The sequence below is a fragment of the Pseudophryne corroboree genome, chromosome 12 (assembly GCF_028390025.1).
Source record: "Pseudophryne corroboree isolate aPseCor3 chromosome 12, aPseCor3.hap2, whole genome shotgun sequence".
Lineage (NCBI taxonomy): Eukaryota > Metazoa > Chordata > Amphibia > Anura > Myobatrachidae > Pseudophryne > Pseudophryne corroboree.
The window spans coordinates 175138441-175154507 of record NC_086455.1 but is presented as its reverse complement, the minus strand read 5'-3'; the positions used below and the strand labels follow the sequence as shown (position 1 = coordinate 175154507).

Below are 16067 nucleotides of genomic sequence, written 5' to 3'. Positions count from 1 at the left end.
AAGTCTGCCTTACCAACCGTCTCTTCCGAAAGGGAGAGGGTGTTGGAAGCCATTCACAAGCTGTACGCTCAGCAGGTGATAGTCAAAGTACCCCTATTACAACAAAAAGGGGTATTATTCCACTCTATTTGTGGTACCGAAGCCGGATGGCTCGGTAAGGCCTATTCTAAATCTGAAGTCCTTGAACCTCTACATAAAAAAGTTCAAGTTCAAGATGGAGTCACTCAGAGCAGTGATAGCGAACCTGGAAGAAGGGGACTTTATGGTATCCTTGGACATCAAGGATGCGTATCTACACGTTCCGATTTACCCCGCACACCAGGGGTACCTCAGGTTCATTGTTCAAAACTGTCACTATCAGTTTCAGACGCTGCCGTTCGGATTGTCCACGGCGCCTCGGGTCTTTACCAAGGTAATGGCCGAGATGATGATTCTTTCTTCGAAGAAAAGGCGTATTAGTTATCCCATACTTGGACGATCTCCTAATAAGGGCAAGGTCCAGAGAACAGCTGGAGACAGCTTTAGCACTATCTCAAGAGGTGCTAAGACAACACGGGTGGATTCTGAATATTCCAAAATCCCATTTAATCCCGACAACTCGTCTGCTGTTCCTAGGAATGATTCTGGACACGGTTCAGAAAAAGGTTTTCCTTCCAGAGGAAAAAGCCAAGGAGTTATCCGATCTGGTCAGGAACCTCCTAAAACCAGGAAAAGTGTCAGTACATCAATGCACAAGAGTCCTGGGAAAAATGGTGGCTTCTTACGAAGCAATTCCATTCGGCAGATTCCATGCAAGAATATTCCAAAGGGATCTGTTGGACAAATGGTCAGGGTCGCATCTGCAGATGCACCTGCGAATAACCCTGTCACCAAAGACAAGGGTGTCACTTCTGTGGTGGTTGCAGAAGGCTCACCTATTAGAAGGCCGCAGATTCGGCATTCAGGATTGGATCCTGGTGACCACGGACGCCAGCCTGAGAGGCTGGGGAGCAGTCACACAAGGAAGAAACTTCCAGGGAGTATGGACGAGTCTGGAAAAGTCTCTTCACATAAACATTCTGGAACTAAGAGCAATCTACAATGCTCTAAGCCAGGCGGAACTTCTCCTGCAAGGAAAGCCGGTGTTGATTCAGTCGGACAACATCACGGCGGTCGCCCATGTAAACAGGCAGGGCGGCACAAGAAGCAGGAGTGCAATGGCAGAAGCTGCCAAGATTCTTCGCTGGGCGGAGAATCACGTGATAGCACTGTCAGCAGTGTTCATCCCGGGCGTGGACAACTGGGAAGCAGACTTCCTCAGCAGACACGATCTTCATCCGGGAGAGTGGGGTCTACATCCAGAAGTCTTCAACATGTTAATAGACCGTTGGGAAAGACCAATTGTAGACATGATGGCGTCTCGCCTCAACAAGAAACTGGACAAATATTGCGCCAGGTCAAGAGATCCACAGGCAATAGCTGTGGACGCACTGGTAACTCCTTGGGTGTACCAGTCAGTGTATGTGTTTCCTCCTCTGCCGCTCATACCAAAGGTATTGAAGATCATACGGCAAAGAAGAGTAAGAACAATACTAGTGGTTCCGGATTGGCCGAGAAGGACTTGGTATCCGGAACTTCAAGAGATGCTCACGGACGAACCGTGGCCTCTACCTCTGAGAAGGGACCTGCTACAGCAGGGTCCCTGTCTTTTTCAAGACTTACCGCGGCTGCGTTTGACGGCATGGCGGTTGAACGCCAGATCCTAAAAGGGAAAGGCATTCCAGAAGAAGTCATTCCTACCTTGATTAAGGCACGGAAGGAAGTCACCGTGAAACATTATCACCGCATTTGGCGAAAATATGTAGCGTGGTGCGAGGATCGGAGGGTTCCGACGGAGGAATTCCAACTGGGTCGTTTCCTACATTTCCTGCAATCAGGATTATCTATGGGTCTCAAATTGGGATCCATTAAGGTTCAAATTTCGGCCCTGTCAATATTCTTCCAAAAAGAATTGGCCTCTGTCCCTGAGGTCCAGACTTTTGTCAAGGGAGTACTGCATATACAGCCTCCTGTGGTGCCTCCGGTGGCACCGTGGGATCTAAATGTAGTTTTAGATTTCCTCAAATCCCATTGGTTTGAACCATTGAAAAAGGTGGATTTGAAATATCTCACATTGAAAGTGACTATGTTACTAGCCCTGGCCTCTGCCAGGAGAGTATCTGAATTGGCGGCTTTATCTTATAAAAGTCCTTATCTAATCTTCCATTCGGATAGGGCAGAACTGCGGACTCGTCCGCATTTTCTCCCTAAAGTGGTATCGGCATTTCATCTGAACCAACCTATTGTGGTGCCTGCGGCCACTAGCGACTTGGAGGACTCCAAGTTGTTGGACGTTGTCAGAGCCTTAAAAATATACATTGCAAGGACGGCTGGAGTCAGAAAATCTGACTCGCTGTTTATATTGTATGCACCCAACAAGTTGGGCGCACCTGCTTCTAAGCAGTCGATTGCTCGTTGGATTTGTAACACAATTCAACTTGCACATTCTGTGGCAGGCCTGCCACAGCCTAAAACTGTAAAAGCCCACTCCACAAGGAAGGTGGGCTCATCTTGGGCGGCTGCCCGAGGGGTCTCGGCATTACAACTCTGCCGAGCAGCTACGTGGTCGGGGGAGAACACGTTTGTAAAATTTTACAAATTTGATACCCTGGCAAAGGAGGACCTGGAGTTCTCTCATTCGGTGCTGCAGAGTCATCCGCACTCTCCCGCCCGTTTGGGAGCTTTGGTATAATCCCCATGGTCCTTTCAGGAACCCCAGCATCCACTTAGGACGATAGAGAAAATAAGAATTTACTTACCGATAATTCTATTTCTCGGAGTCCGTAGTGGATGCTGGGCGCCCATCCCAAGTGCGGATTATCTGCAATACTTGTACATAGTTATTGTTAACTAATTCGGGTTATTGTTAAGGAGCCATCTTTAAGAGGCCCTTTCTGTTGTCATACTGTTAACTGGGTTTAGATCACAAGTTGTACGGTGTGATTGGTGTGGCTGGTATGAGTCTTACCCGGGATTCAAAATGCCTCCCTTATTGTGTATGCTCGTCCGGGCACAGTACCTAACTGGAGTCTGGAGGAGGGTCATAGGGGGAGGAGCCAGTGCACACCACCTGACCTAGTAAAGCTTTACTTTTTTGTGCCCTGTCTCCTGCGGAGCCGCTATTCCCCATGGTCCTTTCAGGAACCCCAGCATCCACTACGGACTCCGAGAAATAGAATTATCGGTAAGTAAATTCTTATTATTGTTTAGGAAGCCATCTTTCAGAGGCTCCTCTGTTATCATACTGTTAACTGGGTTTAGATCACAAGTTGTACGGTGTGATTGGTGTGGCTGGTATGAGTCTTACCCGGGATTCAAAATCCTCCCTTATTGTGTACGCTCGTCCGGGCACAGTACCTAACTGGAGTCTGGAGGAGGGTCATAGGGGGAGGAGCCAGTACACACCACCTGACCTGTAAAAGCTTTACTTTTGTGCCCTGTCTCCTGCGGAGCCGCTATTCCCCATGGTCCTTTCAGGAACCCCAGCATCCACTACGGACTCCGAGAAATAGAATTATCGGTAAGTAAATTCTTATTTTAATTTAGTTCGCCACCCTTCACTCGCGTTTCCCACAGAGGAACAAGGGTGCATATACTCGGGACGAGAGTCGCAGAGGGTCAGGATTTGTAGTTAAACAAGATCAGCGACAAAGGTTCTAAAATGGATCACGACAGATTGCTGTCGATAAATGTCCTGGAACTCCGTGCATTTTACAATGCAATACATGCTTCGCTTTCAGTCTGACCAGGGGCAGTCAGACAAGGCAACGGCAGTTGCATACACAACAACCAGGGAGAACCAAGAAGCCGCATGGCAATGCGGCAGGTAACTCAAATCCTCAATGGCTCAGAACACCATTATGTGCAAATGTCAAGAGATCATTCCGTGAGTGGACATCTGTTCCGTGAGTGGACATCTGTTAGACAGATGATCTCACCCGTCAGGATTTGGATCCTGAAAACTGGACATTAATTCCAGAGGTGTTTCATATGTGAGTCCACAGAAGGGGGTTACCCTCAGGTATACATGATGGCATCTCGCCACAATTACAAAAGCTCAGTATGTGTACAAAACAACAGATCACAAGGGCAGTGGTGGTGGAGTCTCTCACATTCATGTGGTCATTCAGCATCGGGTATCTGGCTCCACCATTTTCCGCTGCTCTCTCCGTTGCAAAAACGGATCATAAGACAGTTCGTCACAGTCATACTGGTGGTATCTCATGGGTTTCGGAGAAGTTTGCTTCTCGAATTTCCAAGGAATACTTGCACACGATCTTGGCCGCTCATAATACGTCCAACCTGTTACATCAGGGAACGTTCTTTTACCCATAGTTACCTATGTACCTATTCCCTAGGTACCGCAGCTGCGGTTGACGGGGTGAGGGTTCAGACCGCCCTCTTAAGAAATAGAGCATTACAGTATCGGTTATACCAACCATGTTACGAGCTAGTAAGCCGCTTAAGACAGCTCATTATTACAAAATTTCGTGTGATTACATAGGTGGTAAACCTCGGAAGTATCCGACATCATCCTTCAAGTTACCCGTATTCTGATAAACGGGGTGGGATGGAAAACTGCGTTTATCTGCACTAAGGGTGCAGGTATCTGTATGGTAAACTTATTTTCAAAGACGTTTGCCTCTATTTGCGTCTGTACACATCTTTCTACAAGGTGTCATCAAAGTTCAGACTCTAGTTATCCCACCTACAACACCAGGTGGCTTGAGGTTGGGTTCAGATTTCTTACAGTTTTCATATTTTGAACCCTTACAACAAATGGGGATTAAGTTTCTCACTTTGGAAAACATTTTTCTTCTAGCCTTGGCTTCGGCAAGGGTGCTTCGGCAAGGGTTTTGTTTTCATATTTGGGTGCCTTGTATTCCAAGCCACCGTATTTGAGTTTTCTCATGACAAAGCAGATCTTCGGACGAATTCCGCTTTCGTATTCTTCACATCAATATACCAATAGTGGTTCCTGTGTGGACAGCACATTCTAGAATTCTGAATGTGGTACACGCATTACGCGTTTATATATGTCCCGAACGTCTACAGTACGTGATATGAATACGTTGTTTGTTCTCTATGATACTGCCAACTGGGGTTAGCCAGTTTCTCAGCAGACATTATCCAGTTGGATAATAATAATGACTACAAGTCAGGCTTACTTTAAGGCTAGGTTACAATCGCCTACGTCAGTAATAGCTCATCCCACAGGTTCTGTGGGAATGTCAGACCCAGCGGGTCGTGGAGCGTCTACGACGCGGCTACATAGCCTTCAGTGCACCACGTTTGTGCACGTTTACACGTTATGAATGGTGGCGCCATCAGCATCTAGCTTTGGGCTGCCTACTGTTACAAGTATCAAACAGCTCTCCCGCCCACGAGGGAAGCTTTGGTACGTCCCAAGAGTACTCCAGTGACCCCTAGTGGATGATAAAGAAAATAGGATTTTGGTACTTACCAGGTAAATCCTTTTCTTTGAATCCATAGGGGGCACTGGACGCCCACCCAGAGCAGTTTTACCTGGGTTGTTTTAAGCTCAAGGGAGCTTAGGGTAACAAGTTTTACTTGATTGATATTAAGCTCAGAGGAGCTTATGGTAACACATTTTCACCGATGGGTTCAAATTATAAAGTTCTATCGGTTATGGTGTCAACTGTTTAGTTGACAGTAAGGTTATGGGTCAACATGGTTGTTGTCCGTTATGTTATAGGTATTCTCCATTGTCAACCTCTCTATATAGTTCCTGTTCGCTCAGTAAAAAACACTGAGAGAGTACACTGAGGTACTCGGGGATATGGAGGGGGGAGAGTCCTAAATTTAAATATTCAGTGCCTTTGTTCGGCTACGCCCGTCCATATCCCAAGAGTACTCCAGTGCCCCCTATGGATTCAAAGAAAAGGATTTACCTGGTAAGTACCAAAATCCTATTTTTACTGGTATCTTTCCTTCTCTGTACAACATGCAGTGATTACTCCCATCCTGTAAACACAAAACTCTGACCCAAACTCTATAACCACCATCCCGTGTCTCAGCCCCCATGCCTCTCTCCCGTCCCATCTCTCAGCCCCCATGCCTCTCTCCCGTCCCATCTCTCAGCCCCCATGCCTCTCTCCCGTCCCATCTCTCAGCTCCCATGCCTCTCTCCCGTCCCATCACTCAGCTCCCATGCCTCTCTCCCGTCTCATCTCTCATCCCCCATGCCTCTCTCCCGTGCCATCTCTCTCTCCCGTCCCGTCTCTCATCCCCCACGCCTCTCTCCCGTCCCGTCTCTCATCCCCCACGCCTCTCTCCCGTCCCGTCTCTCAGCCCCCACGCCTCTCTCCCGTCCCGTCTCTCAGCCCCCACGCATCTTAGTTACTTGAGAGACTTGCCTACACTCGTGTCACACACTTTCTTACCTCACTGAACTTATTGGACCCACATCAGTCAGGGTTCCATTCCCAACACTCCACAGAGACAGCACTGAGTAAAGTAGTGAATGATCTGGTCACTGTGAAGTCTAAAGGCCATTACTCACTACTCATTATACATGATCTCTCTGCAGCATGTGACACTGTGACCACTTTTCTCTCATACAGACACTACATCCCTAGGTCTTCAGGACATGGCCCTTACTTGGTTCTCATCCTACTTATCTAATCGCTTCTTCAGTATCTGTTTCTCTGATTTCACCTCCTCTTCGCTACATCTCTCAGTTGGAGAACCGCAAGGCTCAGTCTTAGGTCCTCTGCTTTTCTCTATCTATACCTCATCTCTTGGGAAACTAATCAGCTCTTTTGGATTTCCGTATCATCAAATCTACCTATCCTCCCCAGATTTATCACCATCTGTACTGGGCCGTGTCACTGAATGCCTCTCTGCCATTTCATCTTGGATGTCATCTCGCTACCTCAAACGTAATATTTCCAAAACAGAATTAATTATATTTCCACCGGCCAAGAGTAGTTACCAACCTGATATCTCTATCTCTGTTGAGGACTCAACAATCATCCCTACCCCACAAGCTCGCTGTCTAGGTGTCAGTCTTGACTCTTACCAGTGTGACCATATCATACAGCCCACCAAGAACCTAGCAATCTGGTGACCATTATGCAATAGGTAGCATCTGTCCTGTGTATCAGTGTCTATTTCCCTATAGATTGTAAGCTTGTGAGCAGGGCCCTCCTACCTCTGACTGTCCAGTTTTGTTTGATCACTGTTTCCATTTGTAAAGCGCAACGTAATTTGCACAACCATCTATTAAACTGTTAATGCTATAGAGGGGATGTAATGGTGTAGGATAGCTTATGGAGGTTATGTGGGTGGCCCTGGAATGTGATACCTGCCTGAGGAGGTGAGGTATCTTGGTACGATGGAAAGTTTGACTAGAGGAAAGTCTAATTGTGCATGGGAGGGTATACCGCAGAGCGGGTGCAGCCAGAACACAGCCCTGTGCCCGTGACTGCGAGCAGGTAACCCATGTGGGTGAGAGATGCAGATCCTTTGCAGAGCGGAGAGCTTGGGCTGGGAGATAGTATGAGGTAAGAGATGTATGTTGCGGGTAATTTGGTTAGGATTTCTGGAGCAGGGTACATAGGTTTCCACAGGGAAACATCAGGGTTGGGGGTGTAGAGATGGCGATGGGCCTTTTAATGAGGAAGATAGGACTGGCAGCTGCGTTCAGAATAGATAGTTGTGAATAACCATGTGGCCACTGTCCGTGACTAGTGATGAAGATATTTCCTCCTCTTTGTACCCGTAGGTATCCCCTGATCATTGATCCATCAGGCCAAGCAACAGAGTTCATCATGAATGAGTACAAGGACCGGAAGATCACCCGCACAAGCTTTTTGGATGATGCTTTCAGAAAGAACTTGGAAAGTGCCCTCCGCTTTGGAAACCCTCTTCTTGTTCAGGTAAGCTAGCGATCTACTGCGTCTGTACAGGTCACATGCTGATCCTCGCGAGTGCGGATGATTAGCTCTGGTTGTCTTTGTCAGGATGTTGAGAGCTATGATCCTATACTGAATCCTGTTCTGAATCGTGAAGTGCGCAGAACTGGAGGCAGAGTGCTGATTACACTCGGAGATCAGGACATTGATTTGTCCCCGTCATTCGTCATCTTCCTCTCTACGAGAGACCCCACAGTACGTAGAAGTCTGTACATTACTTGCCGCTACATTATGAGTCTGTTACTTATACGGTTTTGTTTGTTAAGGTGGAGTTTCCGCCGGATCTGTGCTCGCGTGTGACGTTTGTGAACTTCACCGTGACTCGCAGCAGTCTGCAGAGCCAGTGTCTGAATGAGGTGTTGAAGGCAGAACGGCCGGATGTAGATGAGAAACGCTCAGATCTTCTTAAACTGCAAGGTATGCGTCGGATTCATTAATGTGCGTTCATCCTGGGAATTGCGCCAATTTCCATCAGAATACATCTTGCAGTTTTATTAATGAATGCTGACTTTATCAATATTCATAAGCATGCTTTGTGCCTCGTACCTCAGTAACGTCACTGGTTGACTCAAACTCTGCAGACCAGCGACAGTTGACCACAGGAGAATATGATGAGAGCAATACCTCCCTAGATTTGTACCTACCTATTACCTCAGCTCAGATCCGTTGACGTGTAGGTGTGTCAGACACAGTGCTGTGTATTTGCTGACCAGGGAAGAGCCGTTGTCGGCGAGCGAATCTTTGCGGTGACGGCCATTGAGTGATTTGGCGGTAGATAGGAAAAACGTTTCTTTTAATTCTGTAGGTGAGTTCCAACTTCGCTTGAGGCAGTTGGAGAAGTCGCTGCTCCAAGCCCTCAACGAGGTGAAGGGGCGTATACTGGACGACGACACGATCATCACTACATTGGAGAACCTGAAAAAGGAGGCGGCGGAGGTGACCCGCAAAGTGGAGGAAACGGACATCATCATGCAGGAGGTGGAGACAGTGTCTCAGCAGTACCTGCCCCTGTCCACTGCCTGCAGCAGCATCTACTTCACCATGGAGACCCTGAAACAAGTAAGGGATGGAACGCGGCGTGTCGTGTTTCTGATTATAGAACCCAGAGCTTATGGCTGGTGGTCACTTCTCATTTATCCTGCCTCGTCTCTTCCCTAGATACACTTCCTGTACCAGTATTCTCTGCAGTTCTTCCTGGATATCTATCACACTGTTCTGTACGAGAACGCCAACCTGACGGGCACCACCGACCACACGCAGCGTCTCTCCGTCATCACCAAGGACCTGTTCCAGGTGAGCTTAGGAGGCCTCCTGATATCTGCCAGACTGGGTCAGAGTGCAAGTGTCCTGAGAAGCAGGAGGCGGTGGGCCCAGGCTCTGCGTGCGTTATATAGGATGTGCTGACCAGGCTCTGCGTGCGTTATATAGGGTGTGCTGACCAGGCTCTGCGTGCGTTATATAGGGTGTGCTGACCAGGCTCTGCGTGCGTTATATAGGGTGTGCTGACCAGGCTCTGCGTGCGTTATATAGGGTGTGCTGACCAGGCTCTGCGTGCGTTATATAGGGATGTGCTGGACAGGCTCTGCGTGCGTTATATAGGATGTGCTGACCAGGCTCTGCGTACGTTATATAGGGGTGTGCTGCCTGGGCTCTGCATGCATTATATAGGGATGTGCTGACCAGGCTCTGCATGCATTATATAGGGTGTGCTGACCAGGCTCTGCGTACGTTATATAGGGTGTGCTGACCAGGCTCTGCGTGCGTTATATAGGGATGTGCTGACCGGGCTCTGCGTGCGTTATATAGGGATGTGCTGACCAGGCTCTGCATACATTATATAGGGATGTGCTGACCAGGCTCTGCATACATTATATAGGGATGTGCTGACCAGGCTCTGCATACATTATATAGGGATGTGCTGACCAGGCTCTGCATACATTATATAGGGATGTGCTGACCAGGCTCTGCATACATTATATAGGGATGTGCTGACCAGGCTCTGCGTGCATTATATAGGGATGTGCTGACCAGGCACTGCGTGCGTTATATAGGGATGTGCTGACCAGGCTCTGCATGCGTTATATAGGGATGTGCTGACCAGGTTCTGCATACATTATATAGGGATGTGCTGACCAGGCTCTGCATACATTATATAGGGATGTGCTGACCAGGCTCTGCATGCATTATATAGGGATGTGCTGACCGGGCTCTGCGTGCGTTATATAGGGATGTGCTGACCGGGTACTGCGTGCGTTATATAGGGATCTGCCGACCGGGCTCTGCGTGCGTTATATAGGGATCTGCCGACCGGGCTCTGCGTGCGTTATATAGGGATCTGCCGACCGGGCTCTGCGTGCGTTATATAGGGATCTGCCGACCGGGCTCTGCGTGCGTTATATAGGGATCTGCCGACCGGGCTCTGCGTGCGTTATATAGGGATGTGCTGACCGGGCTCTGCGTGCGTTATATAGGGATGTGCTGACCGGGTACTGCGTGCGTTATATAGGGATGTGCCGACCGGGCTCTGCGTGCCACTTTATGTTTAACACAAGACAGAAAACACATTGCGCAGAATACGTTACCGTTACGCCAGATCTTGCTGCCATTGTAAAGACGTTTTGTGAAATAGAAGAAGTTTTCTGTCTGTTCTATACTGTATGTCCTTGTATAATGGATTGCTCCTCTTCATGTCCTGTCTGTAGGTGGCCTTCAACCGAGTGGCTCGCGGAATGCTGCATAATGACCACATAACCTTCGCCATGCTGCTGGCTAGAATTAAACTGAAGGGAACCATTGGGTAATGCCTCTTTCTCTTTCATCCACTAGGGGACACTGGACTGACTTTAGACCAGGCATGTCCAAACTGCGGCCCTCCAGCTGTTGTGAAACTACATATCCCAGCATGCCAAAGCTGTGTCAGGGCATGCTGGGATGTGTAGTTTTTCAACAGCTGGAGGGCCGCAGTTTGGACATGCCTGCTTTAGACAGATGGGGTGTGGAGCGGGCCAGCATAGTTTACATATTCTTATCTTTATTATCAGTGTTTCACAACTCCAGTCCTCGTGATACAGAGGAGATCTGTAATACATGTCCTGTCAGGAGATCCCAAATGAAATAATTAGCACCTCCTGAGGGTCAACCAATGACGGATACACCTGTGCACCCCCAGTACATGTAGTCTTCACGTTAGGCTGTTTATTAAAGGGCAAATGCCCTGTAGAATTAAACATCCCAGCATGCCCTGCAGCAGTTTTAGCATGGTCAAATAGCAAAACTGTAGCAGGGCATGCTGGTATGTGTAGTTCAACAACAGCTGGAGGGCCAAAGGTTCCCCACCCTTCCTGTAGGCTCATAAACTTTGCCAATAGGTCTACACTACAACTATGCCTGCCCCTGTAACTATCTCATTACAGTCGTTTCCCCATCTATATTCCTCCCATCATCCATCTGGGGTACGCTGCGTCATGACCTCCAGGTTACAGTGTGGGCTATGGGTGCAGTGCTGCAGAAGTCAGTGCGCTAAGAGTAAAATCTCTTCCGTTGTAGTATTGGCATAGCTTGTGTATCTGTCTCTGCATGAATCCGTCTTGAGTTCTGCCACGTGTATACTGACTGTCGCTGTTTCCAATGTAGGGAGCCCACGTATGACCACGAGTTCCAGCACTTCCTCCGAGGCAAAGAGATTGTGCTTGGCTCCGCCTCTGTGCCGAAAATGAGCGGTCTGACGGAAGAACAGGTGGAGGCCATGATCAGACTTTCCAACCTGCCAGCGTTCAGGGATGTCATGTCTAAGGTTGAGGCTGATGACGTGAGTGTCCTGTGTGTCGCTGTCTGTGGTCAGTGAGAGTCCGGGACGATAATGCTGATGTAAGCTAATATCTGGTCTGTTTGCAGCAATTCTTCATATGGCTGGAGAGCAGTTCCCCTGAGCAGACCGTGCCGTACATATGGAATGAAGATAAGCCAGCAAGTAGGTGTTTCCTTCTATTCATGGTATAATATCACTTACTCGGTACGGACCTCCGTTATAAAGCATATTGTTCATGGATACACTGTGCAAATTAGACGCGTGTCTGGCATAGCGTCCAATCTTACGGCTCAGAGTACATTATAAAGCGCTTAAATAAAGTAAAAAAATTGTCCTCTATGTACATGTGGGTGTTATACACAGGTGCAGCAGTATATACATGTGGGCATTATACACAGGTGCAGCAGTATATACATGTGGGCATTATACACAGGTGCAGCGGTATATACATGTGGGCATTATACACAGGTGCAGTGGTATATAAATGTGTGTATTATAGACAGGTGCAGCAGTATATACATGTGTGTATTATAGACAGGTGCAGCAGTACATATACATGTGGGCATTATACATAGGTGCTATGGTATGTACATGTGGGTATTCTACACAGGTGCAGGGGTATATACATGTGGGCTTTATACACAGGTGCAGCAGTATATACATGTGGGCATTATACACAGGTGCAGCAGTATATACATGTGGGCACTACGCAGGTGCAGTGGTATATACATGTGTGTATTATAGACGGGTGCAGCAGTATATATACATGTGGGCATTATACACAGGTGCAGCGGTATATACGTGTGTGTGTGTGTGTGTGTGTATTATAGACAGGTGCAGCGGTGTATACATGAGGGCATTATACACAAGCGCAGCGGTATATACATGTGGGCATTATACACAAGTACAGCGGTATATACATGTGGGCATTATACACAGGTGCAGCAGTATATATACATGTGGGCATTATACACAAGCGCAGCGGTATATACATGTGGGCATTATACACAGGCGCAGCAGTATATACATGTGGGCATTATACACAAGCGCAGCGGTGTATATACATGTGGGCATTATACACAAGCGCAGCGGAATATACATGTGGGCATTATACACAGGCGCAGCAGTATATACATGTGGGCATTATACACAAGCGCAGCGGTGTATATACATGTGGGCATTATACACAAGCGCAGCGGAATATACATGTGGGCATTATACACAGGCGCAGCAGTATATACATGTGGGCATTATACACAAGCGCAGCGGTATATACATGTGGGTATTATACACAGGTGCAGCAGCATATACATGTGGGCATTATACACAGGGGCAGCAGTATATACATGTGGGCATTATACACAGGTGCAGCGGTATATACATGTGTGTGTGTATTATACACAGGTGCAGCGGTATATACATGTGGGTATTCTACACAGGTGCAGCGGTTTATACATGTGGGCATTCTACACAGGTGCAGCGGTTTATACATGTGGGCATTCTACACAGGCGCAGCGGTATATACATGTGGGCATTATACACAGGTGCAGCGGTATATACATGTGGGTATTCTACACAGGTGCAGCGGTATATACATGTGGGCATTATACACAGGCGCAGCAGTATATACATGTGGGCATTATACACAGGCGCAGCGGTATATACATGTGGGTATTATACACGGGCAGCAGTATATACATGTGAACATTATACACAGGGGCAGCAGTATATACATATGGACATTATACACCGGTGCAGCACTATATACTGCGGGAAATTTGGTGAGTTTTGATCAGAGATGTGCGGACAAGGTAGGCAGGGGTTTGAGGAGGCACTACCTCACCTGTCAGACTTTTTGCTCCAGAGTTTTAACTATAAAAAGGATTACAATAATACAAAGAAGATATTTATAATACATTCTTTGTATTTTTCCTATACTTTCTATAGTCGCAGCTCAGGAGTATACTGGAGTATGACAGGAGAGGCCCTGCCTCACCTGACTGCACACCACTGGGTAGTAAGTAACCCGTAGATACTCCTAGTGCCAGATTGTATCATAAAGCAGATATGTGCGGTTCCATCTTACACATGGGTACACCGGGAGACAATATGAGAAGAGTGATGGATTGTACTTCTGGCCTGTATAAGTGAGAACGGTATTGGTTACGCAGAGATATATGTAACATGTGTTCTTGTCTTCAGCGCCCATCGGCCAAGCTGTCCATCGCTTGCTTCTGATCCAGGCCTTCCGCCCAGACCGCTTGTTGGCCATGGCACATATCTTTGTCTCTACAATCCTTGGAGACTCTTTTATGTCGGTCATCGATCAGCCCCTGGATCTGGCATACATCGTGGACACAGAGGTAACGTCTGCCATCGCCACCACCTAGAACATTCCAGGGTTTAATGATCTCCTATCTGACCGTATTACACCTAGATGTAATGGGGCTCATTGCATTGTGGTTTTATCTTCAGGTGAAACCAAACACCCCAGTTCTGATGTGCTCTGTTCCCGGCTATGACGCCAGCGGCCGCGTGGAAGACCTAGCAGCTGAACAGAATAGTCAGATCACGTCAATCGCCATCGGTATGTCCTGAGAATCTGGGGCAGGAGTTGATGGTTAATGGATGATTGTGTTGTCGCTGACACCTGCTGCGTGGTTTTGTGTATTTAGGCTCAGCCGAAGGCTTTAATCAGGCGGAGAAGGCGATAAACACTGCGGTGAAGTCGGGAAGGTGAGGCAATCTGACGTTACTATGTGATATGGGGCTCCTGGTGGCAGATCGGCTGCAATGGTTGGTGTAATATGTGACGTTGGTTCCTCAGGTGGGTGATGCTGAAGAACGTCCACTTGGCTCCCGCTTGGCTGATGCAGCTGGAAAAGAAGCTCCACTCTCTGCAGCCACATTCCTCTTTCCGGCTCTTCCTAACCATGGAAATTAACCCCAAGGTAAAGCGCACGTGACTAATCTGTTTATAGGCAGGGTCAGTGAGATATACCGGGTGATGGATTTCATTCCTTCTACTCCTCTCCTGTACAAGCAGCAGGTGGCGGAGGGGATGAGCCAGGGTCTCTCTCGCCTTACACTTCTTCTCCGAGTCACTGATTGGCCCAGCTGGTTATGATGTCACCAGAGGGCTCTGTTCATAGCCAATCAGTGACGCACAACATCCGTAACGGTCTCACACTCCTACATGGTGCTTTTATACAGGAGGTAAAAACGGGAGAGGAGTTGGGGGTCGTGGCCCATGTATATTCTGTTTTCTCCTACTTCCTCGGGGGACGCTGAGAACTCTGGGGTGGAGGTGAATGGCGCCTGCCATGTTTAGAATGGTTTAGGATTGGAGATCTCACCCATCACTCAGTGGAGCAGGGTGTCTTTACTACAGGCTCCTGTATATTCAAGGAGCAAGAGGTTCATTCTGCACGGGACAGAAATACTTACCTTGAAAAACCAACGATAGTGCATACTGTGTCCTATAATTAGGAGACTCTCTGTATTCACCCCGACTTGTAACTGCGATCTGTACCATGGAGACGGGGTACAGACACTCAGGCGGGTGATCCACCAACGTGGGCCAAACTCTGTTCCTCCTTATGGGCCCTACACACTTTGCGATCTGACACCGAGCTACCCGACGGCGGATATGGGCGACCCGGCGGCGGGGGGGCAGTGACGGGGGGAGCGAAGTTTCTTCACTCCCCCCCCCATCACCCGGCTCCGTAGACGTGCAGGCAAATATGGACGATCTCATCCATATTGGCCTGCATGCACAAGCGACGGGGCACCAGCGATGAACAAGCGCGGGGCCGCACATCATTCATCGCTGGTGCCTCCACACTGCACGATATGAACGGTATCTCGTTCATTAATGAACGAGATCGTTCATATCTTTCAGTATTATCTCCCAGTGTGTAGGGCGCATTAGTCGTGCGCTCTTCATGTAATCGTGTATGTATTAAAACATAACTATTATGATCAAATAAGAGCGGTAGCTCAACCATATATGAATGAAAAATAAAATACAAAAAAATAAAAATTCAATACAAGTGGTCATATCCTATACTGACGTGTAAAGCCACGCTGGGGTGGCAGTCATAGAAGTGCATACACATCGGTGCGCTGACGGTGACCATACAGCGCATCTTTCCTGCATACAAAGGTTCTTGAGTGAGTTTAGCGTGACACGGACACTTGTGTATGTATGTGAGCTTCCCAGTGAGCGATTGGGTAGAAATATC

The 16067-nt window shown here is 48.0% G+C and overlaps 1 protein-coding gene across 1 annotated transcript in view; it reads left to right on the top strand.

Annotated features, from left to right (window-relative positions):
• DYNC1H1 (dynein cytoplasmic 1 heavy chain 1) overlaps positions 1-16067 on the top strand; it is a 117632-nt gene that overhangs the window by 62832 nt on the left and 38733 nt on the right. The window contains exons 57-68 of the mRNA XM_063948631.1: positions 7826-7979; positions 8064-8210; positions 8282-8432; positions 8821-9074; positions 9174-9308; positions 10718-10812; positions 11649-11823; positions 11910-11985; positions 14026-14186; positions 14299-14410; positions 14499-14559; positions 14651-14774. Of these exons, the coding sequence (XP_063804701.1) occupies positions 7826-7979; positions 8064-8210; positions 8282-8432; positions 8821-9074; positions 9174-9308; positions 10718-10812; positions 11649-11823; positions 11910-11985; positions 14026-14186; positions 14299-14410; positions 14499-14559; positions 14651-14774 (1645 nt within the window). The remainder of the gene's footprint in view (positions 1-7825; positions 7980-8063; positions 8211-8281; positions 8433-8820; positions 9075-9173; positions 9309-10717; positions 10813-11648; positions 11824-11909; positions 11986-14025; positions 14187-14298; positions 14411-14498; positions 14560-14650; positions 14775-16067) is intronic.